At 61.4% G+C, this 21,595-nt stretch overlaps 2 protein-coding genes across 3 annotated transcripts; both read left to right on the top strand.

Moving 5' to 3' along the window:
• Positions 1-1,109: 1,109 nt before the first annotated feature.
• On the top strand, positions 1,110-7,042 carry ZNF512B (zinc finger protein 512B). Of its 2 annotated transcripts, XM_008576870.1 has the most exons (16): positions 1,110-1,233; positions 1,531-1,673; positions 2,001-2,129; positions 2,223-2,917; positions 3,022-3,248; positions 3,347-3,418; positions 3,521-3,667; positions 3,827-3,951; positions 4,042-4,134; positions 4,284-4,382; positions 4,465-4,635; positions 4,937-5,131; positions 5,361-5,462; positions 5,774-5,836; positions 6,319-6,417; positions 6,791-7,042. In XM_008576870.1, the coding sequence occupies exons 1-16, from the start codon at positions 1,110-1,112 to the stop codon at positions 7,040-7,042; spliced, it is 2,736 nt and encodes a 911-aa protein (XP_008575092.1). The 2 variants fall into 2 exon arrangements, with proteins under 2 accessions (XP_008575092.1, XP_008575093.1); XM_008576871.1 differs by lacking the exon at positions 1,531-1,673 and having other exon boundaries at positions 1,117-1,233.
• Positions 7,043-11,629: 4,587 nt separating this feature from the next.
• On the top strand, positions 11,630-21,595 carry UCKL1 (uridine-cytidine kinase 1-like 1). Its single transcript, XM_008576869.1, has 15 exons — positions 11,630-11,800; positions 15,550-15,737; positions 15,987-16,093; positions 16,224-16,394; positions 16,477-16,548; positions 17,465-17,654; positions 17,726-17,787; positions 18,417-18,433; positions 20,257-20,355; positions 20,439-20,532; positions 20,616-20,678; positions 20,753-20,875; positions 20,960-21,067; positions 21,131-21,287; positions 21,364-21,595. Exons 1-15 carry the CDS (start codon positions 11,733-11,735, stop codon positions 21,441-21,443), a joined length of 1,599 nt encoding a protein of 532 aa, XP_008575091.1. The 5' UTR covers positions 11,630-11,732; the 3' UTR covers positions 21,444-21,595.

Genomic DNA, 21,595 nt, shown 5'->3' with positions numbered 1-21,595 from the left:
TTAGGAACTGTCAGAGGAGGAGTCATCGGCTCACACACCCTCACATTGCTCCCCGGTACCACCCTCTTCTGTGGCTTTGAGTGTCCCTGTGGGAGGACCTTGAACGGGGCTGGGCTCAGGCCCTCTCTTGCTCCACAGTGCTCTCTCAGGTTGTGGGATCCCCCAGAAGAACAGGCCACGGAGGCCCGTCCTTGGGCCTCAGGGTGTTCTCTGGCCAGCGGCCTTGCAGGCTCCGGAGCCTGGGGCTTTGCGGCCTGGTCTTGCCGTGACTTGTTTTGCTAAAGTGGTGTGGGTGGGCCTGTAGGCAGGGAACCTAGGGGCTCGAGAGTGCAGGTGAAGGGAGGTGAGTCAGCCAGGGTGGTCTAGGGGCCAAGCACAAGACCTCTGTCTGGGTGGTGGGTCCCTGGCTGGGGACAAGGCTGAGAAGAGGGTCAGATAAGATGGCTCGGCTCGTATGGGGGCCAGAGGTGGGTGCTGGTGGTGTCCTCTGTCTGCCCACCAGAGAGGGGTGCATGTGGTTGGGGAGTAGGCTGGAGCCCTCGGCGCCCACCTTTGCTGTCCTGTGTCTGGGGAGAAGGATCCAGGGGGATGCCTGGGTAGGTTGACAGTACATTGCGTCTGGGTGGGGAAGGGCAAGAGCCCTGTGGAGAAGTTGTCCCCAAAGTGCCCGGGCTGGGTGGCCTGTGATCCAGCAGCCATTAATGGTGTCATAATTGGCCCTGGAGGGATGTTGTCAGCCTCCTGCCTCCTGCACAGGCTACCTCTCCTGGTGACATACCCCCACCCAGCGAGAGGCGTGTGATCTTGGTACATTTTGGGACCTGTGTCTGGGACAGAGGGAGTCTGTTGAAGCTGGCGGGTGTCTCAGGACAGGATTAGGTCTTTCCAAGCGGCTAGTGCTTCTTGGGTTATTTGGGGAGACCATAGCTGTCAGCCTCTCCCCTGATCAGAAGCCCACCTTGCTTTTCCCACATGACCGAAAGCACAGCAAGGCTCCCCTCCTGGGCCAGAAAGGGCCTGTCTGCAGGGGGCAGGGCTCCAGGGCAGCCCCAAGGCACATTGCAAGTTGGACCTGTCGCCCCTCAGGCCTATCCATGTGCTCTGCAGAGATGACCGATCCATTCTGTGTTGGAGGAGGCCGCCGGCTCCAGGGGTCCAGCAGGAGTGGACCCGGGAAGGATGGTGGCCGGAAGGAGGTTCGACTTCCCATGCTGCATGACCCACCAAAGCTGGGTAAGAGGACTCAGGGCCAAAACCCATTCCAGATGGTCATGGACAGCTAGCAGATGGAATAGGCTGTGTCCTTCGGTATCCAGTCTCCGGGCACCTAGCCAGGCCACCTGAGTTTCTGAGGGCCTTCCTAGGATGGGGACTGTCTTAAACATAGCCCTGGGTTCTAGGTTCTTATTGCAAGCTGACCATAGACCCCTGCCCCTTGTGCCTTGGTGTTGGGGAAAAAAGGCATGCTCCAGAACTGACCAGCCCCTTAGGCCACATAGCCTCTGAGCCTTGGTGTGTTGTGCACTGCAGGGATGCCGGTGGTCTGCAGTGGACAGACAGTGCCTGGCCAAGCCCCACTCTGCTTTGACCCAGGAAGTCCAGCCAGTGACAGGATGGAAGGGAAGAAAAAGGGACGGCCAAAAGCTGAGAACCAGGCCCTCCGAGACATTCCTGTGAGCTCCCTGAGGGCCCGGGTGGGCTAATGCTGGGGTCTCCCTATTGAGGTCACTTCCGGGTATGAGCACTGGCCTGGTGGGCTTCATGTGGCCTGGGGCCTTAGTCTCTGACATGCATAACGTCCCAGTGGACTCCTTTGGTCAGGCTTCTAGAACAGGTCTGGTGGCCACTGCTCAGGATGGCCTGAATTCTGGCTGCAGTCCTAAGGTTGAGAGACTTATGTGGCCTGTGTGCCATGAACACCTGGGGAGGGCTCTGAGTCTGGGGCTCGGGATAACAGAGGCCTGTGAGGGGTCAGCAGCCCAGCCTTTCCCCACGCCCAGCTCTCCCTGATGAACCAGTGGAAAGATGAATTCAAGGCACACTCGAGGGTGAAGTGTCCAAACTCGGGGTGCTGGCTGGAGTTTCCCAGCATCTACGGGCTCAAGTACCATTACCAGCGGTGCCAAGGGGTAAGGGGCTGTGGGTTGGGGAAGAGGAGGCCTGGGGGTGTGTCTGGGCAGAGGCCCGTGGGGCTCCAGCCCACACCTGCCCTCCCTGCCCAGGGCGCCATCTCAGATAGGCTGGCCTTCCCCTGTCCCTTCTGCGAGGCCGCATTCACCTCCAAGACCCAGCTGGAGAAACACCGGATTTGGAACCACATGGACCGACCCCTGCCTGCCCCCAAGCCTGGGCCAGTTAGCCGGCCAGTGACCATCAGCCGGCCTGTTGGGGTCAGCAAGCCCATTGGAGTAAGCAAACCTGTCACTATTGGCAAACCTGTGGGTGTCAGCAAACCCATCGGCATCAGCAAACCTGTTACGGTCAGCAGGCCCGTGCCGGTCACCAAACCTGTGCCAGTCACCAAATCTGTGCCGGTCACCAAACCTGTGCCGGTCACCAAACCTGTGCCGGTCACTAGGCCTATGCCAGTCACCAAGCCTGTCACAGTCAGTAGGCCCATGCCAGTCACCAAGGCCATGCCGGTCACAAGGCCTGTGCCAGTTACCAAGCCAATACCGGTCACCAAGTCTGTGCCAGTCACCAAGCCTGTGCCGGTCACCAAACCCATGCCAGTCACAAAGCTCATGACAGTTACCAAGCCAGTGACAGTGAGCAGGCCCATTGTGGTCAGCAAGCCGGTAACGGTCAGCAGGCCCATTGCCATCAGCAGACACACACCGCCCTGCAAAATGGTACTGCTGACCAAGTCTGAGAACAAAGCACCGCGTGCCACAGGGAGGAATGGTGGCAAGAAAAGGTACGAGCACTTGTTCCAGCTTGGGGTGTTCCTCGGCCGCAGCCTGGGGGTTAAGAGGCCCAAGGTCAGGCCCTCCTGGCCCTCATCTCACCTGCTCCCTGTAGGTCTGCGGACAGCCTGGATGCCTGCCCCATCCCATCCAAGCAGGCAAGGCCAGAGAACAGGGAGTATGGTCCGTCCACCACAGGCCAGAGCACAGCCTTGCAGCTGAATGCAAACCCCAGCAGCGGCTCCCTGTTGCCAGGCAGCAGGCCCTCTGGAGACCTAGAGGTGCTACGGGCTGCAGGTCCTGTGCCCACCTCTGAAGAGGACCCAGAGCGCACAAAGCACAGTAAGAAGAGAGCCTGGGGGCAGCAGCCAGGGTGGTTCTGGCCTCCTGATGGTTATTTGACCAGAATCTTGGCCCTTACTTTCTCTCCCCCGAGTCAGGAAGGAAACAGAAAACACCCAAGAAGTTTACAGGGGAGCAGCCGTCCATCTCAGGGACCTTTGGGCTCAAAGGTGAGACCCCAGCCAGCTGGGCACCTCTGGGGCGAGGCCTGTCCACATGTGTGCCAGCCCCTACAGCCCACACCTACTGCCCTGCCCTGTGTGTGTACATAGGCCTGGCCAAAGCCGAGGACAAGGCCCGAGTTCACCGCTCAAAGAAGCAGGAGGGGCCAAGCCCCGAAGACGTGCGGAAGAAGGTGCTGGCCACCCCCATCACTGTCAGCAAGGAAGCGCTGGCCCCTGTGGCCCACCCAGCCCCAGGTGGGGGCTGCCTGGCAGAGGCCCAGGGCAGGTCTCTACTGTGGGGTGGATCCCGAACACAGGGATGGGGGGCTGAGTGTGGACCTCGGATTCTGCACTTGGCGTCCAGGGCATCCAGGAGCCCCCACAAGCCCCTGAGGCCCCAGCCCTGCCCCACAGGTGGCCCTGAGGAGCAGTGGCAGCGGGCCATCCATGAGCGGGGGGAGGCTGTCTGCCCCACCTGCAATGTGGTCACTCGGAAGACCCTCGTGGGGCTCAAGAAACACATGGAGGTGTGTCAGAAGGTAAGGTTGCCCCCAGAATGTTCCAGGAGGGAGGAGCCCCCTGCCCCCTAGCCCTGAGGCCAGGCCTCTCATGGTTGGGCATGTCTGCAGCTGCAGGACGCCCTCAAGTGCCAGCACTGCCGGAAGCAGTTCAAGTCCAAGGCTGGCCTCAACTACCACACCATGGCTGAGCACAGTGCCAAGGTACATGACAGACCCAGCTCCGATCTCTCACCCCGCCGCCACTTCAGCTTCCCCATGTCTAACCTTGGACAACTGTGGCCCTGCCCCTGGGCAGGGGCAGGGCCAAGGGCCCCTAGCAGTGGGGGCACTGAGGTGTACCCTGTTCCCAGCCTTCCGACACCGAGGCCTCTGAGGGGGGCGAGCAGGAGGAGCGAGACCGGCTGCGCAAGGTGCTGAAGCAGATGGGGCGGCTGCGCTGCCCCCAGGAGGTCAGTGGAGGCACACACAGCGGGGCATGGGGCTTGGCATCTCGCTGGCCACTTACCTGACCTCTGATGCCTGATCCCCCAGGGCTGTGGGGCCGCCTTCTCCAGCCTCATGGGCTACCAGTACCACCAGCGGCGCTGCGGGAAGCTGCCCTGTGAAGTGGACAGTCCCTCGTTCCCATGCACCCACTGTGGCAAGACCTACCGCTCCAAGGCTGGCCACGACTACCACATACGCTCGGAGCACACAGCCCCGGTGAGTGGTCTACGGTCCCGTATCCTTGTAGCTCTCATGTGGCCCTGTGTTGTGGCATGATTCTCTTTCCTGTGTGCTACATGTGTGTCCATGTGCTGCCTGACACGTGTGACCCCATCTCTCCTTGTGAGTTGCGTGTGTCCCAGCAGGTGGGAGGGTGTGAACCTGGGACCCTGGTGCTTCCACATCCCCACGGGCTGCCTGTGTTGCCCACACCCCCTGGGTCCACGTGTGCTCCGGGTGCTGCACTTTCTGGGGCCAGTGTGGCCTGCTCCTCACTGTGACTCACCCTGCCCTCCAGCCCCCTGAGGAATCTACAGACAAGCCGCTAGAGGCAGAGGAGCTGCTGGGCGTGGAGCGGACCCCAAGCGGCCGCATCCGCCGCACATCGGCCCAGGTTGCCGTGTTCCACCTGCAAGAGATTGCAGAGGACGAGTTAGCCCGCGACTGGACCAAGCGGCGCATGAAGGACGACCTCGTGCCTGAGACTGCACGGGTGAGCTGCCGGTCCAAGCACCACAGATAGCGCTGGAGCCCCGGTCACTCCTCATTGGCTACCCCAGGCCTCCAGCCTCCTGGTCTCTGGACAGGACATGTCCAGAGTCCCCTGTCACCTATGCCATCTGCCGACCCCTGACCATGGAGGGGCTAACGATGCCTGCTACTGAGGCACAGCGGGGGTGTCCTCTGGCCCCACTCATGTGGTGCTGTGCCTGACTCCACAGCTCAACTACACTCGGCCAGGCCTCCCCTCACTGAGCCCCCAGCTGCTGGAGGCGTGGAAGAACGAAGTCAAGGAGAAAGGCCACGTCGGCTGCCCCAACAATGTGAGCTGGGGTGGGCTGATGGGGTGGGCTTGGGGAGACGGGCTCAGGGACAGAGAGCCCAGGTATGGCCCTCTGGGCAGGAGCAGAGGCTGAAATGGAGACCCATCAGGACGTGATCAGCCCATCTCTGACCCTGAGCCCCTGCAGGGTCCTTAGATGGAGGCCCCCATCTGCACAGGGGGCCTTAACATCAGGCCCTAATGCCCAGCCCGCCCAAACCCAAGGACTCCTGGGGGGCTCCCTGGGCTGTGGCAGGGTTGCACTTTGTGTGGTGCCTGCTGGACCCCTGCCCATGCCTGCCTCCCCTGCAGTGCTGCGAAGCCATCTACTCCAGTGTGTCCGGCCTCAAGGCCCACCTCGCCAGCTGCAGCAAGGTCAGTTCTGGGGCCTCTTCCATGGCCAAGGGTGTACTCAGTGCTCCCAGAGTACTCCCACTAGGGGTCCCCACACATTAGCATGAGACCCCACTTTGCACCCTATAGGTCTGCCTCTTCCATAGACCCAGAGACTGGTCAGTGGCCAAAAGCCAGCCCAGGGCACCTCCCTGTCCCTTACACCCAGCAACAAGCCATTTGGTCCTGAATCCTGCCCTCAGGGCTTCTCATCTCAGTGTGTGTGAGTAGTCACCCTAGCTGGGCAGAGGACACACTAGATTGGGATAAGAGACCCTTGGCAAGGGTCTGCAGTCCTCCCTCGGGGCACCTGCCTCTTCCCATGCTCTCCTCACTCCCCAAATCCCCAGCAGCAGGGGTGATTTGGTGGTCTTGCTGCAGGGTGATCTCTGGGTACTTTGGGTCCTCCAAGGGTTGGGGACAGGGTCCAACCTTTGGGGACTGGACTGTTCTGTTTGTTACAGGGGGACCACTTGGTGGGCAAGTATGGCTGCCTTCTGTGTCCGAAGGAGTTCAGCTCTGAGAGCGGCGTCAAGTACCACATCCTAAAGACCCACGCAGAGGTGCGAGAGCTACCTGCCAGGCCTGCAGCTAGAGGGGCTGGGCCCAGGGCGGGGACTGGGCCAGGGTGGGGTGGTGGAGAGGTGATGGCTGCTCCGTGTGTGTTTGAGCCAGTGGCCAATGTCAGGAAACTGGCAGTTTCTCTTCAAAGTAGTGTTTGGCTTCCCTGGGAGAGCCGAGAGGTGTGGGTGCCCTGGAGCCACTTTTGGGGGGTACCTTTTGGGAAGTGCTCTGCCCCCCAGCCACCTCAATGCAGCTGCCTGCCTGGCCACAAAAGCTGCTGGGCCTACAGCTTTGAGTGTTGGTGCTCAGTCGTGCCTGGCCCTGGTATTGTGTCCTGTCCTTGGGTCTTTATCACTGCCTTTCTCTCCCCAGAACTGGTTCCGTACCTCAGCAGACCCGCCTCCCAAACACCGGAGCCAGGATTCAGTGGTGCCTAAGAGAGAGAAAAAGAAAAGCCTAGTGGGTGGGAAGAAGCGGGGTCGCAAGCCCAAAGAGCGGTCCCCCGAGGAGCCCACACCCAAGCTGGGACCCCGCCGGGACGACTGGCCCCCAGGAGGCAGAGAAAAGGTGGCCCGGGGCTCCACGGGCCGGAAGGCGGGAGCCGGCAAGTCACCTGAAAAGTGAGCTAGTGGGGGATCCGGCCCCCACACCGGCCACCAAGCCCCACTCTGTCCAGGGCGGGGGCAGCTAGCTCTAGGACCTCCTGTCCAGTTCTCCATCCCCCACCCTGCCTACTCATCCGTCCAGGGGGGCAGCCAGCCACTCTCCCCTCCCTGAAGATGGCCCTCTGTTCAGGTGGCTGCAGGGCACACCTGGGCAGGAGCTCCTGGGGGGTGCGGGGCCAGCAGCAGAAGTGCAATAGCCTGGAGGGTCTACCCTCCCGCAAGAACATTTGTTAGTGGGCCCGGCAGGGTCTGGGGCCTCAGCGCCACAGGGGCTCAGTGCAGAGCAGGCAGATAGGCCTTTGGGCCCCCATCTTTGCTTCCACAGGCCCTACTGGGTCCCCACCCTGGCTTCCCCAAGACGTGGGCATCTCTGGTGACCTGTGGTTCTGGGCTGATGAGGGCACCTGAGCAGGCCTGGCTGCCACTATCTGGGCCCCACCTCCATCCAACACTGGAGCTCCAGCACCCCCAGCTACCTCCAGGACAGACCCCTTGTCTGACCACTGCCATGCTGACCCGACAGCCATCTCGTGCCCTTGTCCACCCATCGCTGGTCCCTCTGCTTGTTCTCTACCTCTCCAGGCCTGCACTATCCCTCATGTAATCCCTGCTGTGCTTCAGGCCCCACCCCACTGACCCTGCCACCATGGTGCGGGGAGGTAGCCCCTCAAACACAGGGCTTTCCTCAGCCAACCGCAACAGTGCTCCCTGCTCAGGCAAGGGAGGGACTCTCCTCCCTCCTGCAGGGCAGCAGGAGCGGAGTTGGAGGCCCAGGGCCTCAGGGCACAGCTGCCATCCTGGGGACAAGAGGGTCTCTAGAGCGTGCTCTGCCTCCAGCCTTCAGCTTTCTGACATTGCAGGCCTCTCTCGGGGCAGCCTGATGGGATAGGAATAGACTAGTCTGGGCTCTCGGGCCCATGGGCATGTGGGACAGGGATCTGTGGCAAGGAGCCTTCCCCTGGCTGAGGTTGGCCCAGGGACCGAGCCCCTTTGGGAGCCTCCCCTTTCCCTTTTTCCCTGCTCCTCTGTTTCTGGTATGTGGCCATTTGATACAGGAGCTGGAGGACAGCAAGCAGAGGGGCTTGGCCAAGGCCACAGCTGGTTGGCGGCAGCCCCAGAGCTCTGTCTGCTCCTGCTGGGGTCCTGGGGACAGCTGGGTCTGCAGGTTGGGCAGGGGTCAGGCAGGGAGTCCAGGGTGCCTGGAGGAGGTGGCCAGGCAGCCTCCTCCATGGGACCTACTTTTGAAACGACAGCGTCGCAGGGCGGAGGGTGCTCAGGAGCATGGACGGGCCGTTTTCCAGTGGGGGGTGGGGGTGGGCTGAAGGCTCGGCCTAGCCGATCCTGGACGATGTGAATTTTGATATTTGCCCGTGTGTCTGTGTCTCCTGGGTGTAGTGGATGCCAGTTTTGTTGCTGTGACAAGTAACAACCTTTTTTTTTTATCCTGTTTTTTATACAAAAACAACAATCTGACATTTTGGTGCTAAGGGTTTCCTGGTGCCGACAGTGGGTCTGGGGGCTTGGCTGGGCCAGGGCATGGGCCTCTGGGGCTGGGGGCCTTCTGCTGCTCAGGGAAGCAGTACTGACTGGGCACCCCGTCTGCCCCCCAGCTCCTGCCCTCACCCAGCTGCAGGGAGAAGAGGCTCCAGCTGGGCTCCAGTCACCTGCAATAGGGAGACAAGTTCCAGGGGAGCTTTGGGGACTCAGTTTCTGTGCACTTCCTGTCTCCAGCTTTTTCCTTTGTCTTTCCTGTGCTAGGGAGGCTCCCCCTACCCACACACACTGACCAGATCCGAGGTTGGGGCATGGGCAGGGATGGGTGTGACCCAGTATCAAAGGTCCAAGGGTGGGCTGGGGCTTTGGGGCAGGAGGGCTTTCTTTCCTGTGTCCCTGAGTACAGCTGGTGGAGGTGGGGCAGGCGTGGGCGGGAGCCTTGGTGCACTTTGTCCTTGTTACCAATGGCAGGAAGAGGTTGGGCTGGAACACCTCTGCGGTGTGGCCACCTGCCCTAGCCTTTCAGGTACTTGGCCCTTGGGGAGCAGAGAGGAGTGGGGAGCCTGCTTTTGCTGGAGGGTGTTTCCAGGACACCCCAAAGCCCACAGGTAGTCCCTGGTGTGGGGGGGGGCCCTGGATAACTTGATGTTTAGCACTTTAACCCCCTTCTTTGTCTTTAAAGTGGGCTCGGGGGCTGCTGCCAAAAGTGGCTGTTGGGTGGAGCCTCCGTCCTGTCCCTCCCTGCTGTCATCTCCCTTTCCTGCGCGGTGGCTGGCGAGGGGCAGTGGCAAGGTGGTCTGCAGAGTCCTCCTGCAAGGAGACAGGGCCCTGGGCGGGGCTCAGCAGGGTCGGCATAATGGCCTCGACGGATGCCCTCGGTGGGAGGAACCAGCTTGGCAGACCCCGGGGTGCGGTCCTGCCCGAGGCCCGGTGGGGGGGGTCCCTTCTGCAGATCTACCTCTGGCTCAGCGCACCCAGTCGCCCCGAGGACAGGAGCACGCCCACAAGGGCTGGCTCGAGGGCTGACGTGTCACACGATAGGATGCACTTTATTTGCTCGTGAAAAGGCGGCTCAGGCGTCCCTGGCGTGACCTTCGCCCCTGCCCCCGGTGGCTCCGAGGGCGGTGTGTCTCGCCGCTGCCCGCGGCCACGCGTCCTATGCGTTGGGTTTTTAAATGCCGGTTCTCAGTACATATAAGTGCATTTCGAAAGAGGTTCCAGCTATCCCCTGTAACCGCATATATACGTATATATTCTATCTACAAAGTGTTTATTTGCGAGACGTTTTCACGGTGAGATCGGGCCCGGCCCGCCTTGTGACCCTCTGTCCCCGCCCCGTGCCCTGGCCCCGAGTGGCGCGGGGGCGGACCATCCACTGTATGTATTAAGAACAACTGTATCAAATAAATGTTTATTGATTTCTTTTTCCAAGGTCCCGGGTGGCGGCGGGGCAGCCCGGACACCCGGGACTGCAGGGAGCCTCTGGCGGAAAGGCGCCTCCGCCAGTGTGGCTGGTCCTGGAGGTGTTACCTGAATCGAGGTCCCTGGCCCATGGGGGCGGGTGTCTGCGCACTACAAGTTTGGGAACACCAGGGAACAGGGCCAGGGTACACCGACCCTGGGGAGGACGACAGTAAGGAGAGTGGGAGGTACCTACTTCAGGACGACCGGGAAGAGCCTGCCTCTCCCTGTCGTGGGCCGCTGTGGCCAATAGTCCAGCTCCACCAAGCCCTGGTCGCGGAAGGTGCCTGCCGAGCCCGGCCTGAGCTGGGTCGCCTGTGGCAGGGCCTGGCGGTTCAGGTAGCCCCCACACTCCTGGGCCCGTACCTCCTTTGGGTGGACCAGCACAGGGCTGCAGCCTCGCCTCCTGCCCAGCCCCCAGGTCCTAACCAGCTGGGGCACCCGGGGTGCATGCCGGGGTGATCCCCAGGGGCCCTGACTCTGCACTCCTGCCGGGGACAGCCACCTGGGAGCAGAGTCAGGAGGGTGAAGCTCCTGGGAACACAGGCAGATAGGGTAGTCCTGCCTACGGGTGCCTCAGAAGGGAGGCAGACACACCCGCAGTTACCAGGTGGCCAGGGGAGGCTGCCTCCAGCACAGTGAGCCCGGTGCGGAACCTCCCCTTTTCCCGGAGTGCCTGCCTGCCCCTTTGTCGGGACTGGAAGCCAAATCATAGAGACTCCGTGGTAGGAGCTGACACCCAGGGTGGATTCTTCCGTCCCTGGGAGAAGGTTGGGGCCAGCTGGGACCTCTGAGCAGATGCACTTACTGACTTTAGTAAAGGGATTATTAGCTGTTCGACACTCGCTGAGAGTGGAGCCGAATCAGCTCTTCCTCCTGTTGCCGTGGGTGGGGGAGGGGCTGTGTCCCCAGGTGACTGCTGAGCACTGGGTGAGGTGGGGGCAGGGCGGGATGGTTATTCTTGGATGCTGCAGAGGGTAGAGTTTCAGAGTTGTTTATGCCTGTAGGAGGCACCTTGGGGCCAGGGGTGGAGCCCAGAGCTGAGCACTGACACTCAGGTCACCTGGCTGAGAGGCACCTCCAGTTTCCCTGTCCTGCTGTGGGAAGATTCGCTCTGCAGACCAGGCAGGCAAGGGGCTGGAGGTTTTTCCTGGGAATTCTGGAAAGGGTGTCAGAGCACAGTGGTGCTCAGCAAGGCCTGGGCTGGGCGAGTGTGCCCACCAGTGCACGGGAGGGGCAGCTCACACGCAGGGCTGGCCTGGTTGTCCAGGCCATGCCATGCAGAGTCGGTGCTATTAATATCAGGCGCACAAGCCCCCAGCCAGGTGATCCTCTTATGCCTGTGGCCTTGGCTTCTGAGACCTGCAGCGAGTGCTGTTCCTCAGTACGGTGGGGGCTCCTGGGGCCTCCCGGCTGCCCTGTCCCCCCTACCATAAAGCAGGCAGCCTCCGCTAGGCAGGGGTCTGATCCCACCTGGCCGTTCACTTGTTGTGCTGCCTAAAGGAGTGGTCCCACCCATGGGGCAGTTCAGGTGGCCAGAGCTCCAAGCTGTCCTGGCAGGCTGCTGTGGGTCTGAGAGATGGTGATGTCTCCCATAACTGCCAGCGCCTAAGCCCCACACGCACACCCCTCGGATCACCTACTGTCCGGGAGCACCACCTCCAGGACCCCCGTGCCCACCTGTATCTCTGGCCATGAGCAGCCCCACAGCTTACCCTGGAATCAGGATCTCGGGGTGCTGGGCCCTTGGAGCAGAAGGCAGGTGAGTCCCTGCTGGTGAGGAGAGCCCATCTCTATGGTCTTGGCTGCTGTGGACCTGTGTGGTGTGTGGCTGTGGATGTCAGAAAGCAAATGGCCGGGCAGAGCTTGGGGTCATTGGTTATGGGTGCGTCTTGTGTCTGCTGTGGCTCACAATTCTGTGGGTTGAAATTAAATTTTGTCATTGTGGTCAGAAGCACCCTTGTCCATCTGTGAGTAAGGAACGAAGTCTTTTATGCAACTTTTCCCTCTCAGGGATACCTCTCGTGAGCAATGTGGAGAGACTTTGTCTCTGGCTGTCAGAGACAGAGACTGGCTTTGGAGAAGGCAGTGGAGCTGGGCTTGGCGTAGACCCAGCCTGTTGCTGTGGGGCCATTGCAAGCCTGAGATGAGGCAGATTGCTGGGGAGATCATCCCTGGCCTGCTTGCAACTGTTCCCGCCATGTGGGCACTCTTCCCAGCAGGCTGTCAGAGCACAAGCCTCAAGGGGATCCAAGGTAGTGGTGGTTTTTACTTCAGTAGGATAAGGAAGAGTCACAAATGGCGGGGGGGGGGGGGACCTGAAGGCTCCCACTGGGAAGGCCGGGCCACTAGAAGACTACAGGTGAGAATGGGGGGAAGGGGGCAGCACAGCACCAGCCCTGGGCCTCCATTGTCCAGCCTCTATCCCCCGTCAGTCCCAGCCGTGTGTGTGTGAGCATGCTCACCACTGAAGTCTGGGTGAGGCACGGAGACAGCGCAGAACCACTCAGCCTCAAGCCCTGCTACTTTGCAAATCATACTTTCTGTGCTGGTTTTTTCCTCCCTGGTGGGGTTAGGCACTGAGAGGAGTGGATGGCCTGGATGTGCTCGCCACCCACATGGCCTCCAGGCCCTCCCAGAGGGCCTGTCTGCTGGGAACGTGCTGCTGCCATGGGCTTGGCAACCTCTAGGGTGGAACCTGAGGGGGTCTGCTATGATATTCCCGAGGGTAACGTGCTGCTGCCATGGGCTTGGCAACCTCTAGGGTGGAACCTGAGGGGGTCTGCTATGATATTCCCGAGGGTGTACCTCACAGCCAGCCGTTTGCTGTTGGTGGATTCGTGTGCCCATGTGAGCAGCATCCAGGGACCCAGGGACGTAGCTACTTGTGTTGGCTGAGTCCCACCACCCTTCCTGGCTGAGAGCCTTTCGTCATCTCTGAGGGGGGTGCAGGTGGCCCCTCACCACCACCATGGGAGTGCATGTCCCCCACACACTGGTGGCCAGCCATGCTGTTGCCACCTGCTCCGGCCTCAGTGCACAGAGGAGTGGCGTCTCTTCAGGCCCCCCTTGCCCAGTTGTCTGGGTGCTGCTGGTGCTGTTTGTGCTAGTCGCTGCCAGTGTCAGCGCTCAGCTCTGGAGCTGTCTCCATAGCCGCAGAGGGGAGGCCCAGTGCACAGGGGAGGCTGAACGCGGCAGACCGGCTAATTATTCCCAGTGCTCACTGCCCTGCGCTTTCCTAACAATGGCATGGAAACAGGCAGACCTGTCTTCTTTGTCCCCCGAGGACAGGCACAGCGTGGCTCCTTGTCAGATACAGATGGGTAGTTTTCTTGATGCTTGGATGTCGTTCTCACAGCCCTTGAGAGCTGCCAGGAGAGCTTGTCACGTGTTAGGCTTCGGTGTCTGCCTTCCACTAACAACACCCCCCCCCCCCCAACGGGGGCACAAAGACACTGTCTTCCTGGCCTGGGGCATTGCTGGGTGCTCTGGGAGGACCATACTGCTGGGAACAACAGCATTCCCAAGCTGGAGATACTTGTCCCGCCAGAGGCAGGAAGATGCTTGTCTTGGCCATGGGCCAGTCCTGGGGAAGCTCTGCACTGGGGGCCAGGTCCAATACAGCGGGTTGTAGCAGTGACAGTGAGCTTCAAAGACGGACCGTGGCTTGGTTTTTTATTACCCAGGGACATGTGCTTATAAAACATTCAAACGTGGCAGAAGTTCCTGTTCTAGGGGCCGGCCCGTGGCTCACTTGGGAGTGTGGTGCTGATAATACCAAGGCCACAGGTTCAGATCCTATATAGGGATGGCCGGTTAGCTCAATGGGTGAGCGTGGTGCTGACAACACCAAGTCAAGGCTTAAGATCCCCTTACCTGTCATCTTTAAAAAAAAAAAAAAGAAGAAGAAGTTCCTGTTCCAAATTTTGGTGCCCAGGGCAATCTGTTATGACTGGCATGTGCACACACATCTCACACACGCACTTACACAGAGGCATGTGCGGGTGTGTGTTCTTCATCTTTGTTGACCAGCTTTCATATAAACACAGTCATGTCATTGCAACTTGCTTCTGTCACTTAACTGTGCTCTGAGGATGCCTTTCCCTGGCTGTTCCTGCAGACCTGCCTCATTCTTCTCAGGCTTGGCTATTATGCCGAGCAGCGTCCCTCATTGTGAGATTCCAGGCTGCGGGACAAGCAATGCTGCATGGGAAGCACCCTAGGAGGAGTCTGTCCTGCACCTCCAGCTGCTGTTTCCATAGACTTCCTGCCTGCCTGCTGGGGGCTCTGCCCTAATTCAGTGGCCATGACCTGTCGGGCCAAGCCACTGACCCAAGAATCTCTCAGGCAAGCCTGAAAGGTGACGCTGGGGCCACCATGACCGGCCCAGTTTCTCTTTTAGGCGGTGGCCACAAGCGCCTTCTGCCTCACCCGTGTCGGTCCCCACGGCATCTGTATACCTGGCGCCACATCCCAGCCTCTCGGAACAGGCCGAGCTGGTGCCAGGTTGGTGCTGCCTTCCAGAGGACCGCTCAGCCACATCAGGCTTCCCCAGAAGCTGTCCCCTCTGGAATTTGAGGCTGTGGTCAGTAACGGCACCCCTGTCGCCTTTGGGATCTGAATGTCAGCTTAGCACGAGGGGTGCAGTGTGGCTGAAACAGGCACAGTCTGTGCCTTCCTGGGGTTAAGTTTCTGCCTTGCAGCCTGCAGGGCTCTGCCTCTCCCCAGATAGGGTGGCACCTTCTTCCTGGTGTGTGCAGGATGCTGGAGATTTCTATCTTGGGGGTCCAGGAGGGCTGACCAAAAGAACAAGTGGGTTCCCGTTGGTCTCCCAGCCTGTGTTTGCCTTCTGCTGTCCGTCCTGCACTCTTGACAGCCCGAGACCAGATCATGGCGCCACCCTGCTCAGAGCCCTCCTGTCACCAGCAGGTGTATCAGGTCCCTGGTTGAGACCCTCAGCCCTGTCGTGCATGGAGTGGCCTCTCGCCCCACATGTGTGTGTCTACAGTCTGGCCTGGCCTCACCTCTGCCCACCGTTGCCTTCCCATTTCCTCAGGCACCCACCCTGCAGGGTGGCAGTGATTGGGCTGCCCAGAGTGTCCTGGGTTGGGGCGGGAGACAAGGTCCTCCAGGGGCCTTGCCTGTCTTTCATGTGCCTACCTTGCGTCTCCTGGGGGCAGGGTCCTGCCCAGCATGGCTGACGCCCCTTCCACACGGAAGAGGAGGGTCCAGAAACACTGCGTCCCCCATCTTCCCTTGTCATTGTTCTCTGACCTCTGTCCTTGCTGGGTGGACAGTGATGGTTCGAGGCCCTGTACCCAGGCTGAGCTACATGGGTTTGTCTATCCAGTGGTCCCAGGACCCCCAAGGTCCCCAAGTGGACCAGCTATGAGCGAGTTTTCTGTGCACCCCCAGTTGGGCGTGCCCACTTCGGCTGTGCCCGGTGGGTCCTCCCCATGGAGGGGTATGCCAGGCCTGTGCTGAGGCTGAGCACGCCCCTCTCTTCAGCAGCAATGCAGAGTCCTTGGACAGACTCCTGCCACCCGTGGGCACTGGGCGCTCGCCCCGGAAGCGGACCACCAGCCAGTGCAAGTCCGAGCCACCACTGCTGCGCACAAGCAAGCGCACCATCTACACAGCAGGCCGGCCACCCTGGTACAATGAGCATGGAACTCAGTCCAAAGAGGCCTTTGTCATCGGTGAGCACAGCACAAGGCCAGGACTTGCCTCCAGATTCCCGGGCTGTCATCTTCTCTGCCCTGTGCCGCCTGTCTGCCTTCTGGCAGCCGGCCTGGGGAGCAGGAGAGGAAAGTCAGGCAGCCTAGTTTGAGAGGGCTCTGACCGCCCTGTTCCTGCAGGCAGCGGCAGCATGGGCAGCATCTCTGGGACCCTCCTGAGCGGCCAGCCTAGCTGCTCCTGCTCATAGGGGTCTCTGCTCTTCCTGGCAGGCCTGGGAGGTGGCAGTGCCTCTGGGAAGACCACCGTGGCCAGGATGATCATCGAGGCCCTGGACGTGCCCTGGGTGGTCCTGTTGTCAATGGACTCCTTCTATAAGGTATGGCCCCTGCCCAGCTCCCCCAAGCATTCCCCAGAGATGCAGGCCCATGGTCCCAGGCCCCCTGCCCGCTGGCCATGGGTAGGGGGCCCACTTGTGCTTGCAGCTGTCTGCAGCCTCCACCTGGCAGGTGCTGACCAAGCAGCAGCAGGAGCAGGCCGCCCACAACAACTTCAACTTCGACCACCCGGACGCCTTCGACTTCGACCTCATCGTTTCCACCCTCAAGAAACTGAAGCAGGGCAAGAGTGTCAAGGTGCCCATCTACGACTTTACCACCCACAGCCGGAAGAAGGACTGGGTAGGTCCGGGGCTGCTGAGGGACCTGGGAGGGGGCCGCCAATGCACAAGCTGGGCACCAGCAGCTCTCGGCTCCTTTGCAGAAAACACTCTACGGTGCCAACGTCATCATCTTTGAGGGCATCATGGCTTTTGCCGACAAGACACTTCTGGAGGTGAGGGCCTGCTGGAAACCCCATTCACAGCAACCCTGTCCCCTGCTGACTTGTCTTGGAACACACTTCCTCTAGGAAGTCCCCAGCCACCCCATCCCCAAGGCCTCCACGCTATGAGGGCACTGCCCAGCCTGGGCAGCTGTGGGTGTACCACAGGGCGAGTGTGGTGGGGTCGCGCGCCCCTCTCCATGCTCTGCTCGTTCTTCCAACATCATCCTGAGGCAGTGAGCTGGAGGGGCTTGGCTGCGGGGCACATGGGCCTCCTGGGCAGAGCTGAGTGTGGCCCAGTTCTTTTTTTTTTTTTAAAGATGACCGGTAAGGGGATCTTAACCCTTGACTTGGTGTTGTCAGCACCACGCTCAGCCAGTGAGCAAACCGGCCATCCCTATATGGGATCTGAACCCGGGGCCTTGGTGTTATCAGCACCACACTCTCCCGAGTGAGTCACGGGCCGGCCCAGAGTGTGGCCCAGTTCTGCCTGATCCCAGTGCCCAGGCCTTGCCCCTGGCTTAGGCCCACAGGACCCCACTGTCCAGCACATAGCAACACCTGGCCCCCAAACCCCACACAGCCCCTTCAGAGGCCACCTGCTGTGTGCTGAGTGTGGGGCCACACCCTGAACTCACCCAGCCTGAGTCCCCTATGTGTTCGTGAGCTTCATGGAGCAAAGTAAAGTAGCCAGCACAGTGCTCGCCCATCTTGTCAGCACATACCCCACACACGGGCACAGGCTGATGTCCAGGCCCAAAAGGTGCCTTGCGGGGAGTTGGCCCTGGTCCCAGTACCCAGAGCAGGAGGTCTTGCTGCAGGAGCTGGTCCAGGGTCACTATGCTGGCACTTCTGGTGCCCGGCTCCTCCTGGGTGGCCCCACAGGGCAGGCCTTGGCCCCACTCACCAGCTTGTGGTCCCTGTCTAGCTCCTGGACATGAAGATCTTCGTGGACACGGACTCTGACATCCGCCTGGTGCGGCGGCTGCGCAGGGACATCAGCGAGCGAGGCCGGGACATTGAGGGTGTCATCAAGCAGTATAATAAGTTTGTGAAGCCCGCCTTTGACCAGCACATCCAGCCTACCATGCGCCTGGCGGACATCGTGGTGCCCAGAGGTGAGCCTGTGGGGGTCCACGCGGGGTACAGGGGGGCCGGCCTGCACATCACCCTCCCTGTGCTTCCCCAGGGAGCGGGAACACAGTGGCCATCGACCTGATCGTGCAGCATGTACACAGCCAGCTGGAGGAGGTAAGCGCCAGGCCCCACCCCCCTCCTCTGCCATCACTGCCCACACGGCCTGCTCTCTGCACACCTGTGTGCTCACGGTCCCCTGCCCAGTACCGGCTCAAGTGCCCTGGGCCTGCTTGCTCAGCCTCATCAGCCCTTTGTGCTGGGTGGAGGGCTGGGCTCTCTGAGCAGGTGTGGGAGGTGCAGGTGCTCAGGCCCCAGCTCTTCGGGTTGACAGGGTGACCTGCTCTCCTGTTGGCACATGACTGTGGGTTCAGCGCTAAGTTCCACGTCAGGCTAGTGACTCCTCTTTTTCTCAGTGGGTCACCATAGGAATGATCCCCCGACCCTCACAGAAGCCCCATGCCCTGGGTGTTCTGTGGCTGGGCCTCGGAGCCCAGGCCAGCTCTGGGTGTGCTCTCTAACAGGCCGAGGAGGCCAGAGGCCTGCAGAGTGGAGCCTGGGGGTCCTGGCTCTGACTACTGCAGCCTTGAGCTGCGGGTCCCGACCCAAGTAGTCCCCAGGTTAGCAACTGTTAGAAGCATACCACCTCCCATGGTATCCATTCCTGGGTGGGGGTGGCCTGGCCGCCTGCTGTGGTCACTGATGCGTCACCCGTTCCCTTGTGTCTCCCTGTGTTGCTGCCGCAGCGTGAACTCAGCGTCAGGTAAGACTCCGCAGCTGTCTGCACAGATGGAGGCATTTCCAACATCCACATGGAGCTCCGGGTCTGGGCCATCACCTAGCCAGGCGGGGTGGGGCAGCCCTCCCCCAGATGCAGAAGGTTGTGGTATGGAGTGGACCCGGCACTGCTTTTGCCTCCTCTTGCTGGCAGATGAGGATACTGTGGCACAGAGAGGTTAACTGACCTCCTCAAGGTCACACAGCGCCTGATTCTGGGTGGGGTGGACCTAGCTGGAGGCCCCTCTCCCATGTGGGGCTTTCTCTGGGGTCCAGCCCCAGAGAACATAGCTGTCCTGGCCAGCACTGCCAGGCCCCAGGGCAGTGACCACAGATGCGTCCCAGGCAGTCAGATGCCCTAGATCCGTTTCCAGGGCCTGTTGTACTGCCCCTGCCTGATCTCCCCAGGCCAGTCGACTTTCCCTGGGGTGGTGGTGAAGGCCAGCCCACTGTCTCTGTGCCCACCATGGCCCTGCTGTGTCCCAGTTTTGTCCTCAAGCCACAGTGCACCTCAGGCCAGGAGGAGCAGTGTTGCGCCCAGGCAGGAAGCTTGGGCTGGGGTATGTCCCGTCATCTCGCCCTTTTCCTGGGCTTTCTATGGAGTTGGGCTGCTCCAGGCTGAGCCACCTGGTGGGAGAGCTCCCACGTGCACACTGGGTGCCCCAAGAGCTCACTGTGCATTGGAAATGCCTCCAGGCGCGGGTGCCGGCTGCCCCTGCTTCCTGTCCCCGCATGAGTCTCTGCTTGGCCCTCACCAAGACCAGGGCACGCAAGGTTCCTCTTGAAGTCTTTGTTCTGAGAAAAAAAGTTTCCAGGGTTTCACACTTGAGAAAGCGCCTCATCGCGACCGGCTACATTTTCCATTCCCTGGTCAGCCACGGAAGTGTGGGGCTTGGCGTGGGTGGTGCTCTTGCCTCCTGTCAGGCCAGCTGGTGGCCGCCAGAGCCGCCGCGGGGGCCGCCCCGCCCTCCCCGACTGAGCGCTCTTCTCTCTGTTCTTCCTTCTCTCTGTAAACCCCGTTTCCTGCCTCGTTCTCTCTTCACTTGGCGAGCAGAGGAAGCTGCGCTGGGATATGTGAGCAAAGCGCGCTCTGGTTGTGGTGCTGCTGTGTGTGCCCGCCGCCGCCCTGCACCTGCTCCTCACCGCCCTCGCCTGCCCCTGCCCCGCCTCCACCCCTCACCTGCTCCTGCCCGGCTCCGCCCCCACCCCTTACCTGCTCCTGCCCGGCTCCGCCCCCACTCCTTACCTGCTGCTGCCCGGCTCCGCCCCCGCCCCACCTTTGGCCCTGCCCCCGCCTGCTCCTCCCCCGCCCCTGCTCCTGCCGGTCTTTCTTCTCCAGGCTTGGGGTAACGGGGTGGGGCAGCCAGGCCGCACTAAGCCAGTGTTGTCCCCCTCTTGAGGGGCCACACACCATCTAGAGGGATGGGCCAGGGCAGGGTTTGACCCCAAAGGTCAGTTGTTTTTTCAGGGAGAGATGGGGGACAAGCTGCCTATTGTGGCGACTAAAACTACCCTCCCGTTGCCTGAGCTCAGGAGGGGTACACCTCACACTCCAGCCTCCTTGGCTTTCTGCCAGATGGTCACCTGCTCCGCCTCCACTGTGTTCGTTCACCCTTGCCTGGCAGTGAAGATGGGGGCATCTCCCCCTAGATCAGCCACAGGAAGGCAGCCAGCCCCCCACCCTGCACATCCTGCTGCCCCACTACAACTGTGCAGCCCACGGTGACGCGCAGCCGTCCTGTGCGGGAGGGTGCAGTTCTGAGAGAAGATGCCCCTTCGTGAGTGTCCCCAATTGGTTTGTGTCCCTAGGGCCGCGCTGGCCTCTGCGCACCAGTGCCACCCCCTGCCGCGGACGCTAAGTGTTCTCAAGAGCACTCCGCAGGTGCGGGGCATGCACACCATCATCAGGTGCGGGCCCACCTGCGGGGCGGCGCGGGGTGGGGCGACTCCCTGCGGGCCCACTTTGTGCTGAACCTGTGGGCGCCCCGCAGGGACAAGGAGACCAGCCGGGACGAGTTCATCTTCTACTCCAAGAGGCTGATGCGGCTGCTCATCGAACACGCGCTCTCCTTCCTGCCCTTCCAGGTGAGGAGCAGCATGGGCAGCGGGGATGGGTCGGGGGTGCCGGCTCTCCGTGCTCACGGACGTCCCCACCCGGCTCTGCGCAGGACTGCGTCGTGCAGACCCCTCAGGGCCGAGACTACACGGGCAAGTGCTATGCGGGCAAGCAGGTAGGCGCGGGGTGGGGTGGGCGCGCGGGGACGGGGCGCGGGGCGGGTGTCCCCTCGCTCAGTCTCGCTTCCAGATCACCGGCGTGTCCATCCTGCGCGCCGGAGAGACCATGGAGCCCGCGCTGCGCGCCGTGTGCAAGGACGTGCGCATTGGCACCATCCTCATCCAGACCAATCAGCTCACGGGCGAGCCCGAGGTGCCGGACGGGGGGCGGGGGCTTGGGGGCGCGACCCCGCGGAGCCCCAGCGGGAGCCCTCGCTGACCCCGTGGCCGCCGACAGCTCCACTACCTGCGGCTGCCCAAGGACATCAGTGACGACCACGTGATCCTGATGGACTGCACGGTGTCCACAGGCGCAGCGGCGATGATGGCCGTTCGCGTGTTGCTGGTGAGTGGCCCGGGGGCGGCAGGCGGCGCCCGTGGAGCTGGGACTGACCCGCCTTCGCCGCAGGACCACGATGTGCCCGAGGACAAGATCTTCCTGCTGTCGCTGCTCATGGCAGAGATGGGTGTGCATTCGGTGGCCTACGCGTTCCCGCGCGTGCGGATCATCACCACGGCCGTAGACAAGCGCGTCAACCAGCTCTTCCGCATCATCCCGGGCATCGGTGAGGCGGTGTGGGGGCACGGGGGTGCAGGGTGGGGGCGTCCCGGAGGCCCCGCCATACGCCCTGCTTTCTCCAGGGAACTTTGGCGACCGCTACTTTGGGACCGATGCGGCCCCCGATGGCAGCGACGAGGAAGAAGCGGCCTCCATGGGGTAGCGGCCAGACGGAGATGCCCTGTCCCCTCCCAACGCCTGACCTGGCCCGGCATGGCAGAGTACAAAGTCTCCGATTTAATTAAAACTTAATTAAAAATGTTACCAATGTATTTATTCTACATACTTCATAAAATAAACCTTTAGAAAAACGAA

This window comes from Galeopterus variegatus, unplaced genomic scaffold, assembly GCF_000696425.1.
Source record: "Galeopterus variegatus unplaced genomic scaffold, G_variegatus-3.0.2 Scaffold1417, whole genome shotgun sequence".
Lineage (NCBI taxonomy): Eukaryota > Metazoa > Chordata > Mammalia > Dermoptera > Cynocephalidae > Galeopterus > Galeopterus variegatus.
This window is presented reverse-complemented; position numbering and strand designations above follow the sequence as displayed.